The 21,950-nt window shown below is 45.4% G+C and overlaps 1 protein-coding gene across 7 annotated transcripts in view; it reads right to left on the bottom strand.

Moving 5' to 3' along the window:
* Window positions 1-5,880: 5,880 nt before the first annotated feature.
* The window catches only part of NCOA2 (nuclear receptor coactivator 2), a 214,212-nt gene continuing 198,142 nt past the window's right edge, over window positions 5,881-21,950 (bottom strand). For 6 of the 7 annotated variants that reach the window (XM_006165992.3, XM_006165995.3, XM_006165993.3 and 3 more), the window contains 6 exons: window positions 21,813-21,890; window positions 19,609-19,843; window positions 17,559-17,736; window positions 16,312-16,510; window positions 15,950-16,039; window positions 5,881-9,105 (listed from right to left, as the gene is read on the bottom strand). In XM_006165992.3, coding sequence (XP_006166054.1) covers window positions 9,094-9,105; window positions 15,950-16,039; window positions 16,312-16,510; window positions 17,559-17,736; window positions 19,609-19,843; window positions 21,813-21,890 — 792 coding nt within the window. In that variant the 3' untranslated portion in view covers window positions 5,881-9,093. The remainder of the gene's footprint in view (window positions 9,106-15,949; window positions 16,040-16,311; window positions 16,511-17,558; window positions 17,737-19,608; window positions 19,844-21,812; window positions 21,891-21,950) is intronic. The other variant, XM_027767271.1, reaches the window with a different exon arrangement.

Raw genomic sequence — 21,950 nt, 5'->3', positions numbered from 1 at the left:
TTAACGGTGCTGGATTCACACATGGACGACCATGGTTTGAATCCCAGACCTGGCAAGTTGCTTTCTTGCTTTCCCTTTCTCTTTCTCTACCTGGTCGAATTAAAAAATAATAACCAATGGAATTAAATAAATAATTTGTTAAAAAATTTTTATTTTGGGGCCAGCAGGTGGTGTGGTGGTTAAAGTGTTGGAATCCCACATAGCTGATCACAATTCAAGGCCCAGACCTGGCAGTTTGCTTTCTTACTCCCCCATCCCCACTCTGGTGAATTAAAATCATAATAATAATAAATAAAATAATTTTTAAAAATTTATTTTTATTCATGACAAAGAGCATGTGTGCATGCAGTAGAGAAAGAGAGGGAGGGAGAAAAGCCCCCCTTCAGGGTTTTGTCATGTTGTGATCCCCTTTCCTAAGCCCTCGGCAGGATCCTCGGCATGTGTGCTCATGCCCGCTGTGTTTTCAGGCCAGCTGGAGAATTCGAACTCACCACTGGCCATGTGCCTTCCAGCAACACAATTCTGTTTGCTACCAACTGTGCCACCAGGACAAGCCAGTGAAAAAAGTCTTCGAGTGCAGTGCGGGAGGCTCGGGCAAGGCCGACGCTGAATGCTCGAGTCAAGAGTGGCTTGCGGAGCAGTTCTGCCTCTTCAAGTGGGGGCCTGCCTTCACGTTAAGCTGAGCTTGCCCATGCACTGGGAGCTGCCTCTGTGAAGCACCAGGCAGCTAGGCCCTGGTGGCCACAGCCCCACTGCACGGTGGCAGGCCTGAGGGGTGCTTTAAACACACACATTTATTCATTTATTTATCTATTTATTATGGTTTTCAAGCCACCGAGTCTGGGATTCGAACCACGGTCAGTCATATGAGAATCCAGTGTCCTGAGGGGTGCATTTTCATGGCTCCTCCAGTCTCTCACCTCAGAAATGTAGCGATCCTCGGTTATGCACTCATGTTTTAGGAGGGGCACTGAAACATATTAGAAGCTCAGTGTGTGTGGGTAGGATCAGCTGTGGGCTTCCTTGTAAGGGGATCTGTACTTTTTTTGGTTTTTCTTCAATACACTATGGGTGTGTGCACTTGCTAGAGAAAGAGAGAGCAAGGAGAGGGTGAAAGAAGTCACATACAACCTCCCCCCTCTCCCCCAGGGGGATACCATTCCACAATCTCTTCTCCTACATTCTCCCCTTAGGATTTTTGGCATGCATGCACACACGCTCAGTGTCTTGTTCAAGCCACTGGATCCAGGACTCAAACCATGCATTTGGCCGTGTAGAACCTAGCTGCTTTAACCATCATGCCACATGGCTGGCCTGGATCTGTGCTTTTTCACTGGGAAGCACAGATGTTGGTATCTGTGGGTCTTCCCCTGGGCTGCTGATTCCTCTGTACATTTAAGCATTCAGGCTGTGATCGGGAAGTTAGTTGGTGAAGAGAGATCAACTGTAACTCTCACCTGATGCCCTGTTTTCATTATGGACCCACCTGCTGGCCCCCAGTAGACACCTCTGGAGAGAGAGCCTTCATTTCTTCTGCCCAGGAAGGGGAAGCTGCTTTCCGGGAGCAGGGTTGCAAGTCTGCCCGCTTCTTGACGCGGCTTCTGGCGCCCCCAGAGGTGCCCCCTACCCCTGTGCCGTTGAGAAGTTGTGCAGTGAACCTGCCGGTGTCTTGTTGGTGTTCCTCACTGGCGCCTAGCACCCAGCTTTCGCAGGCCCAGTAACAAGTGCTACTCTGCTCTTCTTACCCTTGTCCTTGTGGGTGTCCTTTGCAAAAAGGCCTGTTGTTGAATGGGGTTTGGGAGGCAGCTGAGGTTCAGTTATAGGTTCACGTTGCAGTGAACCTGCCGGTGTCTTGTTGGTGTTCCTCACTGGCGCCTAGCACCCAGCTTTCGCAGGCCCAGTAACAAGTGCTACTCTGCTCTTCTTACCCTTGTCCTTGTGGGTGTCCTTTGCAAAAAGGCCTGTTGAATGTGGTTTGGAAGGCAGCTGAGGTTCAGTTATGGGTTCACGTTTCTTCCTTGGTTTTTGCTATAGGGTGTGTGTGCTCACTAGAAAGAGAGGCAGAGAGAAGGAAAGTGAGGAATCACCTCCAGGGGGATTGCCGCACTGCAGTCCTGTCTCCTCCATTCTCCTCTCAGGATTTGGGGCACACATGTGCCCTATAGCAAAACTAAAAATCACCCCAAAGCCCCACAAAATGAAAGGGCCAGGTCATCTCGATTTGTCATGACACAGCCCCTGAATGAGTGTAAGAAAAGAACTGGCAAACTGAGAAAGGAAAATCCCAGACCCTAACTGGAGATTATAATTGGTCAGAGAAGCACGAAATGCATGGGATGCTGTGAGAAGCAGCCAGTGGGAAGTTTATAGCCTTGAAACACTAGAAAATACTCAGAATCGATGGGCTATTTATATAATCTCGTTAGAAGAAAACTAACAAAATAAATCCAAGGTAAAAAAAAAAAGGATCAAATATGCAGCAAGTAGAATACTACAGAGGGTGAATTAAAAAAAGGTAAGAGATTCTTAACATTGCAACTGGAGAGCAGCCCAGTCTGGCCATCTGGCTTCGGTGGTGGGTTCTACCTCGGACTGAAAGGAGAATGCCCACCTCACCAAACTGTTACTCCTCACGCCAAAGGATTTATGTTCCCAGCACAGTCCTTGCAGGGAGTATTCTGTTACTACTAGTGATTTTAAGCATCTTTTAATATTTATTAGCCATTTTCCTTTTTTTTTTAAAGGTTTTTATCATAGGACATGTGTGCTTACCAGAGAGATAAAGTGAGAAATCACTCCCCCCGAGAGGGATAGCCACACCGAAATCTCCTCTCCTTCATTCTCCTCTCAGAGCTTTGGGTATGCACACACACATGCCCAGTGTGGCTTTCAAGGCGTTGAGTCCAGGAGTCAAACCTTTGAGTATGTGGGAGTCCAGCACCGTAACCACCATGCCACCTACTGACCCACCATTTCCCACTTTTTTTTTGGGGGGGGGAGAGATTTTCGCTATAGGATGCGTGCACTCACCAGAGAGACAGAAAGCAAGAAACACCCCCTGAGGGGGATGGTCCCGCCGCAATCCCTTCTCCTCCATTCTCCTCTCAGGATCTTGGGCACGCACCCGGCGTGAGTGTTAAGCCACCGGGTCTGGGACGCGAAAGACGGTCGACTACGTGGGAGTCCAGCGACATAGCCATTACTCTAACTGCTGGTCCCTAGCCTTATTTTTCTTACAGTTTTATTTTATTTTATTTTACTTTGCTACAGGGCATGTGCATCACTGGATAGGCAGAGACAGAGAGACAGAGAGAGAAATCACCCCCAAAGGGGGATGACCACAATGCACTCTGAGAGAGAAATCACCCCCAAAGGGGATGACCACAATACACTCTTTTCCTTCATTCTCTTCCTGGGATTCTGGGCACACACATGCATGGTGAGTTCAAGCTGCCGGGTTTGGGACTTGGACCGCAGTCAACTATGTGGGAGTCCAGCAACGTAACCACTATACCATCTGCTGGTCCCCTTTTTATTTTTTTAATTAATGATTTTTATATTGAGTCTGAGCTTATGCAATTTTTTTCACGTTGTTTCTTGCAGTAAAACTTAAGTTTTCTCTAAAAACAGCCTTTTCACTTCACATTAGGTGTAATTTCATTTTTTTAAAAAGAGGCTTTGGTCGTATGGTACAAGCATTCACCAGAGAGACAGAGACACTGAGAAGGAAAGTGAGAAACCAACTCCTAGGGTGTATGGTCATACTGCAATCCCTTCTCCTCCTGGAAGTTTGGGCACGCACACGCCTGTGCCCAGGGAGTTTCAAGCCACCAGGTCTGGGACTCCATCTGCAGTTGGCCATGTGAGAGTCCAGTAATGTATTCATTATACTGTCTGCTGGTCTCATGTCAGTACTTCCAATAGCTCACTACCGATCAAAGTCCCCACTGGGAGTGCACTGATCACCTTAAATAATTTGAGGACAATTACTTTCTCTATAGGTTTTCTTATAGACAAGGGCTGAAATTTCTCACAGAGACTTATCAAATGGCATCTATTAAGTTAATCCAGTGGGCTTTTCTCCCTTTACTCTCTCAATAAAGTTAACAGCAATGATAAATTGTTTGTTTTAGTTTTGCTATAGGGAATATGTACTCACGCGCACGCGTGTGCGAGAGAGAGAGACAGAGAGAGAGAGAGAGAGAGAGAGAGAGAGAGAGAAATCGCCCCTCAGGGAAGATGGCCACGCTGCAATCCATTCTTTAATCTCCTGTCAGGATTTTGGTCACACGTGCACACGGTGTCATTTTCAAGCTGCCAGGTCCATGACTCGAACTGCTCATAGGCCGTGTGGGATCTAGATGCCTTCACCTCTATGCTGTTACCTGCTGGTCCCATCTTTTTATGTTAAAAAATATATATACTAGTATTTCATGTAGTTTATGGCCCAGGTTTTCAATAATGAGCTCGCATTGTTTATCAACTATTACCAGGCCAATCTATTTGACCATTATGAATACTCTAATGTGTAATACGTAAGTCTTAATAAGCAACTCAGAAGAGCACATTATTCTCATAAACGCCTTCGGAGATTAGGATACGGGAGCAGTTACCGCACAGAACAGGACTGGCCGACGTTTGCCACGACGACAGATGATCTTAAACAGCACACCCGTCCCCTGGGCTTCAAACTGAAAGTCTATACAACGGGCTATTAGGAGCATCAATGGTTAAGTGACAGTGACTATTTAAGTGCATTGTAAAGGTGAGAAATTATAAATGACAACTTTTTTTGAACACTTATTTTATTTAACGTTATTTTATTTATTTATTTAAATTTGACCAGAGAGGGGGGAAAGACAGAGCTAGAGAGAGTGAGAAAGTGAGAAAGCAAGCCTCCAGGTCCAGCACTTGAACTGTGGCTGGGCATGTGGGAGTCCAGTGCCCTTAATCACCATGACAGCTGCCAGCCCAAGTTTTTTTAAAAAAAGAAATATTAAATTAAATTAATTTATTAATTATTATTTTTTTAAGTTTGCTATAGATCTTGTGCACTCACCAGAGGGATGGGGGAGAGAGAAAGCAAGCCAACCACCAGGTCTGGGACCTGAATCATGGTTGGTCATGTGGGAATCCAGTGCCTTAACAACCATGGCACCTGCTGGCCCCCCAAGTAAAGTATTTTTAATTAAAATGCATTTACAAAAAAAGATACAACCCACATAAACACATTAAAATCTCTAAAGCCATGTAAAACCCGGAGGCATTAAAATTTATTAAATGATGCAATAACAACAGAATTCTTTATTTACAATAGCATTATTTAACATCAAATAAGCAAATAGCATCAGCAAAGCAATATTAACTTGCATAAATGTATTTAAAATTTCTCTGAATAGGTCTACCTTTGCATAAACTGCCCACACTACAAATACAGACATCAATGCAGGTGAACAAAGTGATGTTCAGAGTCAACTCCATTTTGAAAATAAATCACAACCTGAAAACACTGTAAGCTTTCTCCTGAAGAACCACAGTTAATATATTGCTTAATTTTACCCTTGTATAATCTTTTCATATACACACATCTCAGATGCAACCCCATGAGGAACTGTACAAATAAAACCCACACATGACAAAGGAAAAAAAAAAGACAGGTAAATGTTTGAAGAGATGTGTCATCATCACTATTCAACAACAGAAAGGTTAAGCGATGATGCACTTATTCAAAAATTGTACACAATTCACTATACAAATATAATACATCGGACAGCTATGTAGGAATATACAAGACTTAAAAACAGATCTAAGGCATTATGCTAGATTTTAGCATTTTGAGGTTCTTGCACATAGCTTTTACCTGTAGTAAGAAACTTAAAAGATTTTGTTTTAGTCTATAAAGAAACCCCAGGGAGAAAGTTCTAATTAAAATCGAAGCCACTACAGTAATTTTCTTTTGTGCAGAGAATGCTTTGCTCTTAGGCAGCATACTACCATACAAATACTAGAAAATTTTAAATTCACACCAACAATTAATGGCTTAAATTGCATTTCAAAATTGATTGTGTATCTTTGGGTTCTGCAAGTGGGTCGTGCCACCCATTTCATGTGTTAAGCCCATATGAACTCCATTTTTAAACACGGATTAAAAATTGCATTATATAAACTGCAAAAACATTGCTTTCAATTAATACAGGCCGTAAGAGATACACGTGGGGAGAGGGGCATTTTAATCTTTGAGTCAAACGAATTCATTGTAGTAAAACAGCTCACTTCACTTTTTAAACTTACCACGTTACATGAACACTTAAATGAGTTTTACAACCGAGTTAATGTATGTATACTTTTCACATTATGTTTTTCACATTTAGTAATATAAGTAAAACACTGATTATTTGTTCTATTAAACAAAAACCAAGTACTTAGTCTAACGAATTTATTGTGTACAGCATGAGAAATACTGATAATGAAGGGAACTGATTTGGCTTTTGCTTCTATAGTGATCAATATGATCAGAGGATTCCTTCACTTACTCTTCTTCTCCTAGTTGGGTGCAAAGCAAAATCCATGACCTGATCTGAACCATAAGGGAATTCATCATCTCTTTTCCTTCCAAACAGTGATGACCATGACTTATTCTAAATGACTGGTGTCGCAGGCTTGCAGATTGGTCTGGATTGGGATTGACACTAAGATACAGTGGGCAGATGGGTAAACAAGAAAAGATACATCGATATTTTTGGACGGTGTTCTAGTGCAAAGGGACTGAAAATAAATCCAGTTTAAACTCCATTTCTCTCTTGTGCTGTGTGAAGTCAGTCGTTCCAATTCACATATTTCTAAAAGTGAACTTAAAGCGGGTCACGTTAACTTGTGTGCCCCGTGAGCCTCATCCCAGGGACAGGGGCCTGGAGTTCCGGGCCGACACCTGCTCGTGTTTTCCATCGGAGCTGGGCAACCCAGTGGTTGGGTGGAGAAAAGTAGAGCATTGGAGGGGACATGTGGACTGGTGGCTGCTGACAAGTGCTGTTCCTTGGCCACCTCCCCGTACTGTGATCCCTCTCGGGTGGAAAAAAATATCGAAATGCAAATTTCCAGAAAGTTTCTTTAGTATGGAGCAACACTTTCCGACTGTCTACTCACCATTTATCTTTGGGCAATATCTCTTTCTGCAGTTCCATAATCGGCACGTGGAGAGAGAGAGAAGTAGAAAGAGGGGTGGGGGGTACATTTTTCCCCCTGCCACAAATAAGCAATCACATCTCAAGGAAAAACCTCTCTGTTCCTAAAAAGCCTGGCTGATGAGATATTATAAAATGCTTTGCTTTTTAGACATCAAAAAGACATCACTGTGAGAGTTTGGTAAGAAAGTATGTGTGTAAGAGATCGGGGAGAAATAGCTCAAAAAAGGGCATCAGTCCCTCGGTATTGCGGTGGTCTGAAACTGACGCGAATTAATAAAAGATTATTCCCCTACCAGAGTGGGCAAGAAAAACAACCATAAAAGTGGCCTGCTTAGTAACATGTAGTCTCTTTCTAAGGTTTGTTAAGAAAGAATATAAACATATAAAAATCAAGAATTGGTTCCTACAGCGGCTGCATATCATTATAGATTAGATAAATGATTTATGAGCAGAATCACAAGGTTTTAGAAAATAAAAAGTCTCAAGTCTACAAATTAGATCTAATCAAGGCATTGATATCCTTTACAAAACACCTTTAGGAGACATTGCTATGAAGATATCTAATTTAATACTGAAGTACCTCATTTTTGAGTCAATTCCACAATATGTATACCTCACAAAAATTATACAATTAAAACACTTAAGTTCTCAACTTAAATTATTGCTTGTTTACATATAAATTGGATTTTATGTACCTTACAAAACGTCGGCTTAGTCAGCATTGCTAAAAACAAAATAAAAAACACATGGCAGAGGTTAAATCTGTCGTGATATCAGCTGTCGATTTTAACACGCTAGCATTTTCTCCCGGTGTGGAGGCCAGAGTTGCTGGGAACAGAATAAACATGCTTCCAAAGCAGGTGTCCTTAGCTTCACTGGTATCAAGTCCTGACTTCGTTCCTCTCCTTGCCAGTAAATGCATTTTTCAGAAATGCAATAGTTAGCAGTTGGTAGGTGGCCGGCAAAACGTTTAAGAAAATAAGAGGGATTACCTGGTTTCTGTAGCTTATATTATTTTCTAAAAATGAATCCAAGTCAAGAGACAGGAAAAGCAGTGAGGAACGGGGCAGAGCTGGGATGGGGAGGACTGATGGAGATGCTAATTCACGCTGGCTGACTGAGCTAAAGGGAACTTAATCTAGAATTTAAAAAAAAAAATTTCTTCTTGATTCATGATTTAGGTGAGCCAGTTTGGTTTGAACAAATTAAAATAATAAAAGAAACATACTTGTTAATATTAGCGGCCCTCTCACAAGGCTCCTTTGCGAAACTGTTCAGTAAAGAGAAACGCTTTCCAACGTGGGCGCAGAGCTTTCTACCAAGGTCCGACTAGGACTTGACCGTCTCACCCACGGGGCGTGTCTGCAGGGAGAGCGCTGTCCAAGCCCTGCTGCCATCCCAAATGCAGGCTTTAGCTTAAAACACCTGTAGTTTGTTTGGTTTAATTTCCTTTCCCCCAGATGAAAGCTTAATCTTCTGTACTAGACTGATTGGCCAGGGAAAACAAAGCAAGAAACCAGTGTCTGGAACCGAACAGGAACAGAACAAGAGCATGGTTCTCCTTAAATACATACATTTAAATACATTCAATCTGACACGGTATGAAATTTGCCTGTCAACATTTACTTTGCAGGAGAGATCTAAGTTGCACTAAGGTGAATGCAGTGAACAGACTGAGCGACTGGGTGCGAGCTTCAGACTGTAAGAGAAGAGGCAGCTCCTCCTGCAGCAGCCGAGGGGGCTCCGCGTGGGAGCCAGGGCCCAGGCCTGTCTGCTGATCTTGCTCTGGTAGAACTGGCTGGCAGGTCAGTTGGATCAGAACAAATTGACACAGCTCTCCAGATTGGTGAGTGTTTTGAACGAGTGAGCCCGGTCAGCTGAAGAAAGAAGCAACCAGCTACCTTCAGTGTCAGCAGTATTTCTGCAGGAAAACAGACAGGCAGAGAGGTGTCAGGCACCTGAGTTTCTGATGAAACCGTCTGACGACAGCCCACCGCAGACACATCAAAACAGCTGGCTGTTTTAACTAATAATCGCAAAGGCTGCGCCTACATGAGTACACGTGATTTTGGTGAGGACCAGCAGATGGCACCGCCCCTTACATGTTTTCAAAGGGGGAGAGACGAGGCCGACAGACCCTCCGCGCCATCTCTCACGGGACAGGACGCTGCTCCTTTACCAACGGCACCCTTGCGCGGCGGCTCTCCTCCCAACTTCTCAACAATGGTTCCCGAGACAGTCGCTCAACCGCCCTTGCTTTTGTGGGCAGCTTCCAAATCCGGAGGAGCTACCACATCCTAATCCTTCCTCAAACTCATCCAGCCCAAACCCATCTGCTGGGAGGTGTTCCTTGTGATTCCTTCTGAGATAGGCCAAGGTTCTACAGGAGCTTTTCCCTGACTTCAGCGAGCTAAATAAACCAAGACGTGGACTTGAGGGTGCTTGTGCAAGTTTCTGGCCGTGTGCTGCCGATGTGAATGAATGAGCACCAAGAGTTACCTGGGCGTTCAGTGACTGCGTGAGTCTGTCAATTACGGGGTTGTCGGAAAGGTCATGGTGCGTTTTCGCATAGAAAAATATGTCATGACCTCTCTGACATCTGACAACCCAGTATTTTCTTTGGGTCTTGACTATCTTCTCCCCAAACGTTTTCATTCACTTGGCAACATAAACTGAGCACCTACAAGGTGTCAGGTCTGGGGACGTAACCACAAGACATCCCGGATCACTGCTAGTGTGACGACTGTGGAGCAGGGAAGGCAGACACGTAAACGGCCATGTGATCCAAATTCAGTGACCGGGAGTCCTGGGTGCTGGGGGGCTTACCAACTGCTTCTGGGATGTAGCTCTGTAGATACGGTGCCAGTGTAAGTAGAGAGAAGAAGCTGGCACAGAGTAAGCCATTTCATCTTCGCACCCCAATGAGCGTGTTCTGGGGAAACTTGAGAGATCATGAGTCCTCATGGGCAAAGCTGGGATTATGCCGGTCTCGGGCAGGGGCACAATTCTCCCAAGCTTAGAAAATAAAGACTGGAGGGCTGGTTAAGGCAGCCACATCCATCATGGCTGACTGTGTGGTTCGAGTCCTAGACCTGGCTGCTAAAGAAATGTGCCAGGCAATGTGGACATAAATGCCAAAATCCTGAAAGGAGGGCGAGATAGAGAAGAGATTGCAGCTTGACCATTCCCTGTGGGGGTGCTTTCTCTTCTCTCCCTCCCTCTGACAAGTACATGCACCCTCAGGCACACACACTGCAAAAGCTTAAATGTCTGTGACTATATTTCTGCGTAGACGGGGATATTTAACATACTTTATAATATAAAGCCAAATATAGGCTTATTCCTAACTTGTGTCACTTACATGATTTCATATGAAAATAGTCTGTGGTGCCAATTAAAATAGAATAAAAAAACCCCTCCAATTTCTCAATTAGTCTAGAAAGAAAAAAAAACTATAAATCTAGAAGTATTTATATCTTATTAAATTTATAAGGTTTGAAAACCGCAAGGCAGCATTATTTCACATGACCAGTATCACTGAGCAGCTACTGGCCAGATGGAACGTGGGGCGGGAATGATGAGAGTGGTGTGCATCTCTGCACCACGTAGCCCTGGGGTGGGGGCGAACTGGCAGCATCGCTGCCGTGGGGGGAGTCACTTAATCTTTCTGTACCCATTACTTCCGGACTGTTGAGAGGATTGGACAAAATGCTGTACACAGCACTGAAATCGTCCCTGGGACGTCATCAATGCCCAGTTAAGACCATCACAACCATCAGCGTCACCACTGGCAACGGCACGCTGACGGGCCCTGCCTGGCAGCACGGCCAGCAGAAACAACTGCAGTGCTGGAAGCCACATGGCTGGCCCCGGGGTTGGACCTCCAGGTCAGCCTGAAAATGTGCCGGGTATGTGCCTAATCTCCTGATGACCTCAAGGGCTGGGCAAAAGGACTGTGATATGGCCAGATCCTTGGAGGGTGTCTCTCTATCATGAATCAAATACATAAGAACTTAAAAAAAAATAAGCTTCCCCTGGTGAGTCATCAATTTTCTTAACACTAGAAAGTACAAGGAACTACAATGACACATTCTTTGTACAAGAGCCACGCTACTGAGCAGTGGCTCCATTTTCATCTATTTAAACGTAAATAACATACAAAGGAATACTGCACGTCCTCATAAAAAAGAAGGATCTTTTGGCCAAGTGAACTAACTGCCCTTTTCTGAATAGTTTTTTGCAAATCTACAGCGGTGTATACTAGCTCTGCTTAAAGGAAGGTGCAATTATGATTTCTATTTCAAGATGAATGGAACACAGAGCCCATTAATAATGGATCACAGTAGTTTCTAGTTCCACAGATAGAACCAGATTGCCAAGGAAAATTCTGAGGAAAGGTCCTTATCCAGAACAGCAGGACAGTGTGTCACACGGTGCAGAGGATAAAGACGGCGACTCCCTGCCGCATGCACACAAGTGGCACGCTGTCAAATGCTGGGTAGTTCCAGTTACCACTCGGGTTCGAAGGGACTGTGTTCTCTGAGGGAAACGCCAGTGTCTGTGAGACTGTTCTCTGGCCTTAACAATTAGCATGAACAGAGAACAGACTAGAAAGGGGCCTGGACGAACCAGAGGGAGAGGAAGGAGCACAAGGGGCCAGCCAGACACTGGCAGAGAGGGCTTCTCCCTTTGCAGAGACAGAGTACCCATCTTTACAGATCCCAGTGCTCGCCTTTCCATTCTGGGCTTAGAGGGCACCCAGAAGCGGACGGACGGAGCTTGACACCTTGGCTCTGGTGGCCTACCGTTGTAGACTTTTTCACTGCTACCAGAAGCTTGGTGCTTCCTTTGGAGAAGGGGCAGTAGGGTGCAGGAGTCAGGGATGCACATTCAGGGGTCAGCGTGCCTGGGTTCATTTCCTGGTACCAGGAGACCTTGGCCATGTCATTAAACCCTCTGCACAGTGGTTCTACCTGACAGCTGTGTGGTCTAGACAGAGCTCTTAGCAGGGTGCTGGGCTTGTAGTAAATGCTCAACACATGTTGGGTACTCTTGTAATTTTTTAAAAAAGAATTAATTTTATTTATTATTATTATTATTTTAAAATTTGACCAGAGAGAGAAAGAGAGGGAAAGTGAAAAAGCAAGCTGCCAGGTTTGGGACTCAAACCATGGGTGGAAGTCCAGCACTTCAACCACCATGCCACTTGCTGGCCCTACTTCTGTAATTTTTTAAAAATGCAGAATAGGGCCAGCAGCAGTTCAAGTCCTGGGCACAGTGGTTTGAAAAATCACACGGGCACATGTGCATGCCAACCAAAATCCCTAGGGCAGAATGGAGAAGGGATTGTGCATGGCATTCTCCCTGGGGGGTGATTTCTCACTTTCTCTCTCTCCCTGTTGCTCTCTGGCAAGCACACGTGCCCGACAGTAAAACACTAAAAAACAAATAAGAAAATAAAAATAAAAGGCAGAAAATGAAAACACTCAAATACCCTGCTTTACAGTGAGCAAGTCGTCTTTTCGTGGAGGAAGTATGGCGGCAGAAGAAAGAACCACGGTGATTGAATTTGGGGTTCCTGGTAAAGTGGCCTGGTTAGAACATCTGCTCTTGCAGGAGCCTGAACTAGGCTGGCACAGTCACACGCTGAAGGGTGACGGAGGGAGACTTAACCTCATTGTGATGGATTCAAAAAAGGACACGTGAGCCTGGCCTCCCAAATGCATCTTATTCCCAGAGACAGGAAGGGCTCGGGGTAAGCTCCCTCGCATAGCTGGGGTACACGGGCTGCCTTCTGTGGAAGCCTAATCATCACACACACCACTGTTTCTCTGGGGAGTGCATGCGGCTTCCAAGCCTCTCCTTTTTGCACATAAGCCATCAGAGTTCAGTGGTCACCTCCTTCCTGTAGACGCAGCGGACGGAAGAAGAGGAATAGCCTCAGGGAAGATATTGGGCCTTCAAGGGGGCATCAAACTTCAACTGATGGGCACATTTTGAGCCTAAGCACATAGTTAATATGAAATACATTCCAGTTTCTGTTTGACTTACTGCTAGAGTTTTAATTTGTCTCCCAAATTTCATGTGTCGGAAACAATCCTGAGTGGAGCCTTTGAGAGGCAGTAAGGATTCGATAGAATTATCCCCACGACGGGCCTGGTGGCTATGTAAGAGGAAGAGAGACCTCAGCATGCACTCTGGTCATGTCACGCTCTCTGCCACATTACAAGGCAGCAAGAAGGCCCCCACCAGATGCAAGCACCTTGGTACTGGAACCATGAGCTAAATAAGCCTCTAAGAATTACTCATTTAAATTTTATGTATTATTATATTTTAATTTGCTATAGAATATGTGTACTTACCAGAGGTAAAGGCAGAGAGAGACAGAGAAAGAAAAAGTGAGAAAGCAAGCGGCCAGGTCTGGGACTTGAACCACTGTTGGCCATGTAGGAGTCCAGCACTTTAACCACCACACCATTTGCTGGCCCCAAGGCTCTATCTTTTATCAATTACTCAGTCTGTGGTACTCAGTTATAGCAACAGAAATCAGACCTGGACACTCAGCTGCATCACTGTGTTAGCCCTGTGCAGGGCTTTTGTGCTTTTGTGCATCTGAGCATCACACCCTGGGTGTGAATCGATAACGCCCACTTATCAGCGGCCTTGCCATCCATGATTGTGGCTCTTAAAAGCTAATATATATATCTCCTAATTTGCCAGAAGGCATGTATGCTCATCAGAGAAAGAGAGAGAGAGAGAGAGAGAGAGAGAGAGAGAACACCTCCAACAGGCCATGTCATACTGCAACCTCTTTTGCTCCATTTCTGTCCTGTTGGAATTTGGGCGCGCACGCGCGAGCGCGCGCACATACACACACACACACACACACACACACAATCTGACTTGTGTTTCAAGCTACTGAGTCTGAGCTTTGAACTGTGTTTTGGCCATGGGAATCTAGCTCCCTTAACCACTAGGCTACAAGGCTGGCTCCCAGAATGCCAATATTAACAAAACCATCTAACTCCTACCTTTTTGCAGGAAATCCAACATCAACCCTGCACTTCTCCACGGGGAGAGATGTTTTTGATAGAGAGCTGCCTACTGCTAATGGTCACAATCCTTGCTGTGATGGGTCTGTGGGCCAAACTTTCACAGAGCCTCCCTGTCACAGATCTGCTGTTTGGTACATAGTTCAGCTCGTTGCTAAGTACTAATTACTCTACAGTTTCCAGATCTGGCTGAGTACAGGCACATTACTCTCCTTAAAACAAGCACATTGCGGGCCTAGCAGGTGGCCTGCTAGTTAAGGGGCTGGATTCCCACCTGGTCGACTGCAGTATGTGTCCTAGAGCTGGCAGCTTGAAAATCATGCTGGGTGCATGTGCATGTGTGCCCAAAATCCCAGGAGGAGAAGGGATTGCAGCATGGCCATCTCCCCTGGGGCGGACGGGGTGATTTCTCACTCTTCCACTCTCTCTTTGTCTCTCCAGTGAGCACACAGGCTCTATGGCAAAATCCCAAAAAATTCTCAAAAAAACATGCATCATGCATTTCATAGGCCAGCCAGGGACATGGTTAAGGCACTGGATCCAACATGTCTGACTATAGGGTTCAAGTACCAAACCCAGTGGCTTGGAAAACACTGTAGATGCCATGTGCATGTATATCCAAAATCCTGAGAAGAGAAAGGATTGCAGTGTGGCCACCCTTGAGGGATGCTTTCTCACTTTCCCTCGCTCTCTCTCTGTCTCCAGCAAGTACGAGCACCCCATAGTAAAAAATTACATGAATAAATTAATTAAAATAAAAAAAAGCACCTTGGCATAATAGTCAAATAATATAGATAACACACAAAATTGTTGCCTAAACAAAATGAAATCCAAGAACTACTTAGACTGAGCTAAGAAGGAGAACAATTATAAATTCATTCCTCATCATCCTCCCCAAATCTAATGATTCAGAAACAGTAAAAGTAAAGTTTGCTCTACCATCACTAATTCATTGCTGCTTTCTTTCTTTTTCTTTTATTCTTTCTTTCTTTTTTTTTTTTTTAGAGGTTTTTGCTAAAGGGCGTGTGTGCTCACCAGAGACAGAGAGACAGAAAGCAAGAAATCACCCATAGGGGGGATGGCCACACTGCAAACCCTTCTCCTCCATTCTCCTCTTGGGATCTTGGGCACACACACACATTCACCCGGCGTGAGTTTTAAGCCACCGGGTCCAGAACGTGAACCGCGGTTGACTATGTGGGAATCCAGCAACATTGCCATTACGCTAACTGCTGGTCCCTGCTGCTTTTTAAAAATTTTCTTTTACAATATCCTTCCAGTTCAAAATTAGTGGTTTTATTTATTTTTTAAAATGTCTTTCTTTTATATGGTGAGAAACAGAAAGACAAGCACTCTCATCAGAGTCCCATGATCGGTCCTCCCAGCCAGCAAGGATGATGGACAGGTATGCCCGGCGTGGACAGGCCACTGGGGAACTGGGCCTGCGATTGTCCACATGGAGCAGTGAGTAGCGGGTTACCACCTCACCACTGAGCAGGCCCTGACGCTCTGAATGCATACTCCCTCATCAGCTCAATTAAAATAAGCTTAAAGAAAAATTATTCATCCCAATGCTCTGTATACTAAATGAAATTAGAAGCTGTTTCATAATAATCTTCAATCTACTGGTTTACAATATATGCCACTTTGAGCCTATGAAATATTCATGCTCACTTTCCTACCACATGCACATATTTCTCCCCCGCCTCTTACCCGTGATGCGTCTCCCTCCTGCTTAATCATATCCATTCCAGGCAGCTGGTTTGGGAAAAGGCTGCCTCCCCTCAGAGCAGAGTCATTAACCTGTGGACAATAAGCGGGACAGAGGTGTGTTCAGTGGGATGTCCAAAAGTGAACGCTGGGAAAGCAGCATGCTGCTGCTTCTTCGTTTTGGCTGGTTCGAGTTAGACCAATGACCCACACTGGGCATGTACCCTATGGCAAAAAACTACAAACTAAAGAAAAAAAAAATGTAAGCGTGATGGCAGGTTAGGTACATGGCATGATACATTTAAGGCAGAAATAGGCCCAAAGCTATAAGCAGCATACAGCAGCTGCTTCTCCTTGGCGCTCACCTGCTCGGGACCCATGGAGGACAGCCCCGACGTAGGCACGGAGGTCACTGAGGTCATGCTGATCTGTCCTGTCATCTGGTTCATGTTGCTCATGCCGCCTGTGTTGGTTGCCATGGATACACTGATGTTCATATTGTTATTGTACATGCTGGTGTTTGCTTGCTGCCCGAAGTGTGGGGGAGACTGTTGTGAGAACATGCTGGAACACAATGGGAAGATGAGAGTGTCAGAGCCTGGTGGCCAACAGTGGCAGGCTGCAGGGACCTGGGTGGGACAGCCAGCAGAGCAAGCGTGCGGTGAGCCCAGGACATCTAAGCTCTTCTCCTCCTCCTGACACCACACGACCATTGGAGCCTGCCCCTACCGTCCCATCTGCAGCAGAGGAGTTTCTGTTCGCTTCAGTCTCATGGACTGATTGGGAATGGCTTCTGGTTTATGGTCACAGCAGCTTCTACCATAAACTATTTCCTAGAGATACGCATTTTATTCCATAGGGAAAGGTCTTCTGCTAAACTTTCGGGAATGGTGGTGACTGCCCTGGCTTGCTTAGCAGTTAATTTGACATCGCTTGCTTGAGCTAAGAAGTTTAAAAAAAAAAATACAAAGGGGCACGGCAGGTGGTGTGGTAGTTAAGGTGCTGGACATTCCCACATTGATACCCACAGCTCGAGTCCTGGACCTGGTGGCTTGCTTTCTCACTTTCCCTCTTTCTCTCTCTCAGTGTCTCTCTGGTCAAATTAAAATGAATGAATGAATGAACAGAATTAAATAAGTAATTCTAAAAATATTAAAAAAAAAAACAAAACAGAAAAGAGACATGTAGTCTACAGAAGTTTCCCCAGTGATCACGTACACCAAAGACACAGAACCAGGGTCCGCAGGTGGTGTGGTGGTTGGGGGTGCTGGGCTCCCACATGGTTGGCCATGGTTTGAGTCCTAGACTGATGACTTCTTTTCTTACTTTCTCTTTCTCTCTCACTGGGGAGCACATGTGCCCTACAGCAAATTTTAAAAAATGTTAAGAATTATTTATTTATTTTGGTTTATTATTATTATTTTTTAAAATTTGACCAAAGAGAGACAGAGCAACAGAGGGAAAGTGAGAATGCGAGTCACCAGGTCCAGGACTTGAACCGCAGCCAGCCACGTGGGAGTCCAGTGCCTTAACTACTATGTCACTTGCCAGCCCCAGAATTAAGTAAATAAGTCTTTAAAAAAGAAAAGAGGACATAGAAGCGCTGCGTTACCTGTTTCCGCCCATGCTCCCCTGCGCCCAGCCGTTCATGTCTGAGGGCGCCTGGTAGGCTGGGTTGGCCTGAGACTGCTGCATCATGGGACTCTGTGTATGTGCCATCCGGGGCGACATCAGAGGACTCTGGGGAGTTGTGGCCCCAGTAAAGCCCGGGTCAGGCTGCTGACTCATTCCTTAAAAACAAGATGGAAACCCAAGAGAATGTTACTTTATCAGAGAAACTGGAGAAAATGAGAGAACATTCTAAATTAAGTACACACAGAAAATTACTCTCAAAGACACGATGCTGTACAGGCCAATCACACATATTTCAGACCATAAACTGAGCAAATGCACGAAGTAAAAAACCTCCATTCTCTATTGTGGACAGGAGGTGCCCAGGAACCACACTGCCTGGTGTGGCTAGTCAGAAAGAGTATCAGTATTCTTTCCTCAGTCCCTCTCCAAATCATGACCAGGTCAAACATACGTACATTTCTCTTTGACCTGAAATCATCAATCTTTACATTTTTATATAACTCTATGACTGGACTGTTTGAACTCGGGCCGGCAGGTGGTACAGTATTTAAAGCCGCTGGGCTCCCACATGGCTGACCATGGTTCAAATCCCAGACCTGGCGGCTTGCTTTCTCACTTTCCTTCTCTCTTTCTCACTCTGGCCCTCTGTGGTCAAACATAAAATAAATAAATAAAGTTAAATAAAATAATTTTTTTTTTTGGAGAGGTTTTTGCTATAGGGCGCATGTGCTCGCCAGCCAGACAGAGAGAGACAGAGAGACAGAAAGCGAGAAATCACCCCCCGGGGGGATGGTCACGCCGCAATCCCTTCTCCTCCATTCTCCTCTCGGGATCTTGGGTACGCATGCACACGCGCCCGGCGTGAGTTTAAGCCACTGGGTCTGGGACGTGAACCACGGTCAACTACGTGGGAGTCCAGCGACATAGTCATTACGCTAACTGCTGGTCCCAATAAAATAATTCTTAAAAAATAAAAGGAATTGTTTGAATTACATTAAAACTGGATTAAAGTTCCACTGTCTATCAAAAGTCAACACACCTGGACTCAGCAGCTTAAAACTCATGCCAGGAACATGTGCCCAAGATCCCAAGAGGAGAACAGAGGAGAAGGAATTGCGGTGTGGCCATTCCCCTTGGGGGGTGACTTCTCGCTTTCTGTCTCTCTGTCTCTCTCTGGCAAGCCCACAATCACTATAGCAAAAATCTCTCTCTTAAAAACAAAAACAAAAAACTCGCGCCTGGCATTGAGTTTTAAGCCACCAGGTCCGGGACTCGAGCCACAGTCAACTATGTGGGAGTCCAGGGATGTAACCATTATGCCATCTGCTGGTCCAAGTTGTTTTGACTATTAACATGAATGTAAGCACTTACTTTGATCAATAATCCAGCTATTAAGCGAACATGACATGCACCAAAATATTAATGTTGACATTACACATGTGGTTTCTCATCTCAAGACTGACATTAAACAACAAATCAATGTGAAGGAAACTAAGGTTTCCCATTGTAGTTTCTATGGAGCACTTCTCAAGAATGAATCTATTCACTAAAGATTTGGTATGATCTTTAAAGTCTTTATTTTTCAGAAGTTGTAGATGTCTATAATATTTAAATTTATGTATGTCTTTACACGTTTTGCATCTACCAATTGATTTGAGTCAGACCCATAACTATGAGTACATACACACACGCACCCTGTTCAAACCATGGACATAGACAGACCTACTCACACACACACACTCGCGTGACCGTCACATGCACTCTGCACACGCACACCTACTTCGGTCACTCTTAAAGACCTGCGCCCGAGAAAAGTGTACCTGCACTGAGGGCCTGGAAGGTACTGTGCTGGACTTGGGGGCTCCTGCCAGGCCCCAGCGGTCCTGCCAGGTTTCCTAGCATTCCCTGGTTAGGCAGATGCATCGGGGAGCCATGCAAAGAGCTGTGAGAGAGGAGCTGTGACCCAGGACTGGGGGGCCCTGGGGAGAAAGGACTGGTGAGAGGTGGCGGGGGTGTAAGTCCAGTACCGTAGTTCGGAGGAAATGGAAACTGCTGTGCATTGGCCTGGGGCATCCGGGGGTTGCTCATAGCTGCTGGCATTCCACTAGGAGCCACCATGCTCGGTGTCATATTCAAGCCTTGTCCTCTCATCATCAAAGTTCGTTGCTGGACTTGTTGCTGCTGATGCATTTGTCTCTGTCGGAGATGCTGGTTCAGGATTTCTCTCTGTCTCTGGGCCAGCATCTGTGCATTAATAGGTGCCTGAAATTGCGGGCGATATATGGAAGAAGACATTGGGGGTACACACAGATTTAAAAACCAAGGGAGTATTACACATAGGATAACAATGCTACTGTCTTGTGTAAAATTATTTGGAAAATACAGTAACAGGGAAGGGAACAACTAACACGTGACTGAGAACGTAAACGTCTACACTGTGCAGATACTGTGATTACTCTGAAACCCTGCTAGGATTTAGCAGGATTATGCTCACCGCTAAGGTCAATGAACTCACTGTGTGAGGACAGCTAACTAAAGGACCTCCAAAGAACAAGTCCCTCCACCCATTTTTTTTAGGTTTTTGTCATAGGGTCCATGCACTCACTAGGGAGATGAGAGACAGTGAGAGGGAAAATGAGAAGCTGCACCCTGCGGGGATGGCCGAGCCACAATCCTCCTCCATTCTCCTGGGATTTTGGGAACACACACATACTCGCCCAGTGGGATTTTTAAGCTACCAGGTCTGGGACTTGAACCGTGGTGAGTCATGTGGGAGTCCCACTGTCTTAACCACCATGCCACCTGATGGCCCCAAGAACAAGCCCTTTGTAAAAGACTCTGTGATGTAAGCCTTGAGAAGGGTGGTTCAGTGTCATTCAAGTCTCAAAAGAAACCACATCGTTGTGCCAAAAGGTGACTTGGAACCCCATAGAAAAGGCTGAGCAGAGGCAGAAGGGGGAGGACAGGGCAAGAGGCGGACAGAGTAGGAGGAAGGGGCGGGAGGAGGAAATGGGTGGATAAAGGGAAAGGATGCTGGGGCTTGCTGTCAGTGAGAGGCATGAGGCAGTTTATGGGTCTTAGGAAGATCCGGTCGATCGTCGTGATTCCTTATCTGCACACCTGTGAAATTTATTCGTCACCCCAATCAGTTCTCACAGCACTGTCCTGCTGTGCACGGATGAGAGCACAGAGCAATGCCAACGTGCACGTTCCCAGGGAGGGGGACGTGGCAACTGCCCCGACTCCATCTCACGCTGCACGGTGTCCTTTCTGCGGCCTGTTTAGCTCCACGTCTTACACAGCGTCATGCTTTTGCCGGCGACTCACTGTCTGAATGACCCCCAAGCACCCTGCTGCAGTGTGGTCTAGAGTGCGCAAGCCAACAGGGGCCCTAGTGATGTGCCTTATGGAGAGAACACACGTGTGAGAAAAGCTGCCTTCTGGCTCGAGTTGGGCCTGTGTTGGCCATGAGTTCAGCAGTAACGGACTGTAACGTGTGTATTAGATAAGATTAAACAGAAACCTACATACAGCAAGGCGGCACGCCACCTAATCGAGAGCAACGTAGTGACCAGAGGTTTGCAGAAACCTCGCCTGGGTCTCCAAGGAGCAGATGCTTAGTATTTTCTTAGTCAGCGTTCATGGTAATGTTACCTATCATCAACTTTTGCAGATACAGCAGTGTTTAGGAGAGAATTTAAAAAGTGACAGACTAGGGGCCAATTGATGGTGTGGTGATTAGGATGGCTGGATCCCACATGGCTGACTGCACGATTTGAGTCCCAGACCCAGAGGCTTGGAAAATACTCAGTGAGTGTGCGTGAATGCCCAAAATTCCCAGAGGAGAATGGTAAGAGACTATGGTGTGGACAGCCTCCCTGGGGGGTGATTTCTCACTTTCCCTCTCTGTCTCTTCCTCTGTTGAATGCACAAACCCTATCGCAATCTCAAAAACAAAACAAAACAAAACAAAAACAAAAACAAAAAACAAAACCAAAAAACAAAAAGCAGCAGGCTGGATAACTGGGTGACAGAACTGCACCGCGTGCTTATCCGGGTCTTCTGGTCTACTAAGCCACTGGGTCATCAGGAAAGTCATCACACAGTTTGCATAGAAAAATATCTCCTGGATTTTCCAACGACCCAATACTTTACTGAGGTGTCAAAGGGAAAGAAATTACAAGAGACGTTGAAGTGGGTACAGAGAGCTGGCGGCTGGTCCCCTCCTTACCTGTGTCGGAACTCCAGGCCTCAAAGTCAAGTTCACATTTGAAACGTTGCTGATTTGATTCATAAGTGGCTGGCGGTTCTAAATACATACATGTAAGAATCAATGCATTTTATAAACACGATACATTCCCATCACCAC

The sequence above is a fragment of the Tupaia chinensis genome, unplaced genomic scaffold (assembly GCF_000334495.1).
Source record: "Tupaia chinensis unplaced genomic scaffold, TupChi_1.0 Scaffold144138_1, whole genome shotgun sequence".
Lineage (NCBI taxonomy): Eukaryota > Metazoa > Chordata > Mammalia > Scandentia > Tupaiidae > Tupaia > Tupaia belangeri.
Note: the sequence above shows the minus strand (reverse complement) of the source record. Positions and strands in the feature narration are given on the sequence as shown.